This window comes from Sinocyclocheilus rhinocerous, unplaced genomic scaffold (assembly GCF_001515625.1).
Source record: "Sinocyclocheilus rhinocerous isolate Xijiao unplaced genomic scaffold, SAMN03320098_v1.1 scaffold2824, whole genome shotgun sequence".
NCBI lineage: Eukaryota > Metazoa > Chordata > Actinopteri > Cypriniformes > Cyprinidae > Sinocyclocheilus > Sinocyclocheilus rhinocerous.
This window is the reverse complement of record NW_015648612.1, coordinates 11,437-17,741: the sequence shown is the minus strand read 5'-3', so window position 1 is coordinate 17,741 and position 6,305 is coordinate 11,437. Positions and strand designations below refer to the sequence as shown.

Sequence of the window (6,305 nt, the reverse complement as noted above, 5' to 3'; positions counted from 1 at the left end):
ATGAGTGCTGAAGGTGTGAGGGAGTTGTACTTTATCAACGCTGTCATGAATTCACACACCACTGTGTGATGTAATACAAAAACCTGAAACTGAAGACTTCTCATTCTTCTCATTCTCTGCATTGTTGGGCATTTTTTTTAACATGACAATGATGATATTCATTCTCCAGTCCTTCATCACTCTTGAGCAGCTGTGGAGGATTCTGTAGAGATGAGCTGAGCAACACTCCCCATTAAAGACCAGGGCATTTAAGGAGGTCGTCCTCCAGGAGTTAAACAGCACAGATGTGAAAATTTGTCATGAACTTGTACACTCAGTGACAAGGAGGGTCAGAGCAGTGTACTTAGAGTTATGGAGGACATATTAAGTTCTATAATATTACACTTGGTTGAATTAAATCTAGGTTGTACTCAATTATGCAATCCTTCATTTAAACAAAAATTGGCTAAGTTTCTTATTTTACAGATATTAATGGCATGTATTTTCTGTTTTTATTAAGAATATGTTTAATACATTTCGATTTTGCCATCTTTCTATGAATTATATTAGTGATCATTAAGAAAATACATATTTTATATTTAATCAGAGGGGGTGTACTCATTTATGCTGTGCACTGTATAATAAAAACATTTGACCTAAAATAGATAGTCCAGACAATAAAACGTACTGTAAAATTCAGGACTGGATTAGCCATATGGGCATTTGGGCAAATGCAATACCTTCCTCCAGCCTGGTAAAATCAACAATGAAGTGACATCAAGAACAGTTTGGGTTTGTACACTACTGACATCACAGCTCTAGTTTGACTCTGCTGGGACTTCTGCATCTCCAAACGCTTTCCTTTAAACGGGTTCATCCTTTTTGTCAGCGCAAATTGCCCAAAAATGTCAACAGAAACAGGGACCCGACAAAAGAGGATGCGCACTGAAAACAAGGGGGTCAGAGCCAAGTAACTCGAACAGCAGACTCGAACCCGCGACCTTCGGGTTCCAAGTCCGACTCTCTAACCATAAGGCCACGACTGCCCCCTATGAGCACATTACAATGCAAAACATGTGTCACTTGGTATGGCAATAACACGGTTAACTTGATTTTACAGCCACTGTGAAAAAGTTTTCCAAAACGTATCAGCATCTTTCTCCCAAAATCTTTGTTTCTCACACATTTCTCTCAATAATATTTAAGCACTCCTGTACATACTGATCTGTTAAAACAAGTTGGCTTGGATGTTTTATCATGCCAATGAAAGTCATAATGTGCCCACCAGAGCAACAGTAACAAAAATACTGTAAGAATTGCTTGTACTCAAAACTTTAAGTCCCTGCTGATAAACTACCATGCATATACAGTAACCTCTTGTTGATTACTTTGGGGCATTTTTTATTATAAGAAAGTAAAAAATAGGCTTGATTAGATTCAGAGCTTAATAGTCACTAAAAGCATTTGCTAATTTACGATTACTACTGCTTTATGACAACTACTGGAGGTCAAGAACTAACAAAGAGTAACTTGTATGTACAAAGGAAGTGTAATTTGCATAAAATGAACATATACTGTACCACACTGATCATCTATACTGAAACTCCACTGACTTGATTTCACCCAAAGAGTCTCAGCAGCTCCCCAGTCCAGGGATTTGGCTACATAGAGCTGTGCGACTGTCAACATTGCCCCAGTGTTCATTCACTGGAAATGTCGAGTCAGTCTCTGAAGCACATTTCAGGATGTCACTGCACTTTTTAACAGAAATGATATGCATGCTGCAAACAATGAATCATAACAGATGGATACTGGAAGGGGTGAGTAATACAGTGATGTTGTTAATAACTAACATTTTATTACACAACCACCATTGTTTAAATGTTTGGGGTCCGTAAGATTTGTAAAATGTTTTTCAAAGTCTCTTTTGCTCATCAAGGCTGCATTTATTTGATCAAAAATACACTAAAATCAGTAATAATGTGAAATATTATTGCAATTTAAAATAACAGATTTCTACTCTAATATATTTTAAAATGTAATTTATTCCTGTTTTGGCAAAGCGTGAATTTTCAGCAGCCATTATTTCAGTCTTCAGTGTCACATGATCCTTCAGAAATCATTCTAATATGCTGATTTGGTGCTCAAGAAACTTTGATCTATATTAAAATCAATTGTGCTGCTTATGTTTTTGTGGAAACTGTGATACTTCTTGAATAGACAGTTCAAAAGTACATCAAAAGAGCATTAATTTGAAATTTAAATTTTTTTTTTTACACTGTAAAGTTGCACCATTTAAACATCCTATCATAACTTCCAATTATAAGTTAAGCACATTTTTAAAAGTACTTAGGACTTGCTAATTACTACTAGTACTTAGAGTCCTTATAACTAACTTCTACCCATTGCTTTGTCTGCATTGACATTTTACAAATAAGGAGAAAACAATCATCATCCCTCTTTATTTTTTTCCCCACACACTGTATGATCATTACCAGAATTGTTCTTGTCACAGCTTGATGTAACAAAGTGTCCTTAGGGCAAATCACCACTGACGCAAACATTACGCAAAACCATCTTCAGATGTGCTTCAACTGAAGTGCACTAGACGTGCCATGAACATTTTATACCTAATATACAAACTCTAGGCCCTCAATGTTAGCTGCGTTTTTCTAGCAAACATATATTCTTGAAAGGAATAGTTCACACAGAAATGACTCTCATGTCCTTTTAAACCTGTATGATATTATTTTCCAATAAAGCATTATAGTAAAAAACTCTCAAGAATGTTCATGCTGCTCTCCTTCCTACAACAAAGGCTGTTCAAGATCTAACAAAACCAAAAAGCACCACAGAAATAGTCCAAATGACACTTTTAAAGGCAAAAGGCATTGGTTCTTGCATATGTCAAAGGACTGCATTGCACCAGCTCGATTAAACTGAATGGACAATTGTATTCTACAATGAAGATGAATTTCAGTGACTATTGACACAACACTATTGTACGGCTTTAAAGGACTTGGAATATATACTACAGTTCAAAAGTTTGGGGTTGGTAAATTTTTCGAAAGAATTCTCTTATGCTCACTAAGTCTGCATTAGTAAACTGTAAAACAGTTTACAGTAAAAACAGTTATTGTGAAATATCAAACAGTTATTGTGAAATATAATTCTATTACAATTTGCATTATATTAATTACATATGTATTTTAATTTAAAAAGAACTGTTTTCTATTTTAATATATTTTAAAAACTATTCATGTGATACAAACTTATCCATCCACACATGAAATACTGTTTATTCCGAAACAGATCCTGAATTTGAAATATTACTTCAGTTAGTTTTACTCCATCTTATTTTTAATTCCAAGGGAACTAAAGTAAACAAGCGGCACAGCGTACCCCACTTACTACTACTTTGGCCAAAAGTGAGCTTAAAGATACATACTGAATTTATCTAAATGAATCTGACACATTTAGGAGAGATACATTTTTTTCTGGAGGGAGGTGAAAGAGAAAGCAAGAGAGATACTGAGAGAGAGAGAGGAGAGACTTTCGTCCCTGTGGACAACGTGAGCCGAGGACCAGTGCAACTGTAAGAGCGAGCGTTATTTGTCTTCTGCCGGCCGAGCACGAGAGCGCAGGGTAGCGCTGTTCATTTAATGCAAGGTTAGGCAGCCTGATGTGATGAATGGACTGTCGGCAGGAGAATAAGTCCATGCACTCAATCATGGGGACGACAGCATTTTCCCTTCATTTTTGGGGTGCCTCCATAATTACATGACAAAGCAGTGCAAAATAGGGTGCTGAATCCCATCTATGACTATAAACGGAATTTTCCTCATTAAATTCAAGGATATTTAAAATCTGCAAATTGCTTGTACCTGCCTAATATCTAAAAATGGAAGTTTTTAAACAGGGAGGAAATCGGGATGTGCTTTTCCATTACTGGAGAGCAGCAGAAAAATGAGATGATGTTTACAAACTCCATTAAATTCAGAGTAACTCGGAGAGGGGAAGGGAGATAATAATACAGTATTGATTAATCTATAAAAGCTATAACAAAGAAGCAGGAACAATAATGCTTGGACAAAAGAAAAATTGCATTTGAAATTTCAGTTGCATTTTTTGGTCCGTCTCTCACCAAGTCTCTCTCTTTCACTGACAAATACACACACATACTCTCTCTCGCCAGAAAGTACACCCGGCACGAATGGTGACCTTGCAAACAATATATCTAGAAACAAGGATCATATTGTCTCAAAAGGAATAGTTCACGCAGAAATGAATTTAGTCACCCTCATGTTATACTAAACCTGTATGGTGTTACTTTTCAATGAAGCACAAAAGAAGAAACTCTCAAGAATGTTCATGCTGCTCTGCTTCATTCAACAGAGGTTGTTCAAAATCCACTAAAACCAAAAAGCACCACAGAAATAGTCCAAATGACCCTTTTAAAGGCAAAAGGCATTGGTTCTTGCATGTGTCATAAATGACTGCATTGCACCAGTTCGATTAAGTTGAATCGACAAATATATTCTACAATGAAGATGAACTTCAGTAACAATTGACACAACGCTATTGTACAGGTTCAGAGGACTTGGACTCTGCATTTATTTGATCAAACATACAGCAAAAAAGTTATTGTGAAACATTACAGTTATATTACAATCAATATTATATTACATATATTATAATTTAAAAATAACTGTTTTCTCTGTTAGTATATTTTAAAATATAATTTATTCCTGTGATGCAAAACTGAATTTTCAGCATCATCACTCCAGTGTTCAGTGTCACATGATCCTTCAGAAATCATTTTAATATGCTGATTTGCTGCTCAAGAAACATTTCTTATTATTATCAATGTTGAAAACAGTTGTGCTGCTTAATATTTTTGTGGAAACTGATTATTTTTTCAGGATTCTTTAATTATTAGAAAGTTCAAAGGAACTGCATTTATTTGAAAGATTATAAAGTCTTTACTGTCACTTTTGAACAGTTTAATGCAAACTTTTGTCATTTGTTAGAAGTCATACAATCTACTTTTATGGAAGCTTTATGTCCTTTATGGAGCTTGACAAACATGGCCACAATGGTAGTTATTCAATGAGACAAGAGCTGCATGACTATTCTTTAAAAATTTACCTTTTTGTTTAACAGTACTAGAATGACAAGAGATTGAGTAAAATATTCCTGTAATGCTCTTTAACTCTATTTGATCTTACACTTGGAGACCTTTGGTTGAACTTATGCCATGAAATAATTAAAGTAAACTTTTCACTGTCTGTCGTTACATTCACGTGTAAGAAAACCTGTCTGTCCATCAAACCAGACTGATGTCTGAGCTCCCTGACCCATGCCAGACAATCAAATAGCCAATCCATCTTCCCACTCCTAATTAATCTTCACACATGACAACCTTGATTAGCTCTGAAGATTGAAGTGTGTGTAAGTGTGTGTGCAATAATCACGGTTTGTTTGCGAGTTTGTTGGTAAATGGGTTTGTGTGTGTGTTAGAAGTTGGATCTACTCACTGTACAGAAGGTGCAGGCCGTTATCTTCAAGCTGAAGTCTACAGTGAACTCTAGCTCAGACACAGTCACAGAGCCACAGTCAATAGTCTAGAGAGGGGTCACAAAAAATATATTTGTTTCATAAAAATATTACGGCCATGCCATTCCATTTTATATAACAAAGAAACCATACAGTCAACTTTGTCTTATGTTGTTAATAACTTTTTGTATTATAGTCTTTCAACTTCAAGGAACAGTTCACCCAAAAATGAAAATTTGCTGAAAATTATACCCACCCTCAGGCCATCCTAGGATGTAGATGATTTTGTTTCTTCATCGGAACAGATTTGGAGAAATGCAGCATTACATCACTTGCTCACCAATGGATCCTTTGCAGTGAATGGGTGCCGTCAGAATGAGAGTCCAAACAGATCACGACTCCAGTCCATCAATTAACACTGTGAAGTGAAAAGCTGCATGTTTGTAATAAATCCATCATTCTAAAATTTATAATAATAATTCCTCCAGTGAAAATGTCCATCCCCTTTGTCCTCTTACATCAAAATCCACCAACATACTTGTTTAGAACTGGTTTGGACTGTTTTCACTTGTAAACAGTGCTTGATCTGCATATTTCTCTCCTGATTTAGACAATATGACTTTTCACTGGAGAAAGCAAAAACATCTTGATGGATTTGTTTCTTACAAACATGGACTGGAGTGGTGTGGACTGCTTGTGGATTATTGTGATGTTTTTATCAGCTGTTTGGACTTTCATTCTGACGGCACCCATTCACTGCAGAGGATCCA

General features: G+C 35.8%; 1 protein-coding gene across 1 annotated transcript in view; it reads right to left on the bottom strand.

Moving 5' to 3' along the window:
* The window catches only part of LOC107709973 (protein arginine N-methyltransferase 3-like), a gene marked incomplete at its 5' end in the record, with an annotated part of 32,972 nt that overhangs the window by 16,191 nt on the left and 10,476 nt on the right, over positions 1-6,305 (bottom strand). Inside the window, one exon of the mRNA XM_016514647.1 lies at positions 5,517-5,603. Coding sequence (XP_016370133.1) covers positions 5,517-5,603 — 87 coding nt within the window. The remainder of the gene's footprint in view (positions 1-5,516; positions 5,604-6,305) is intronic.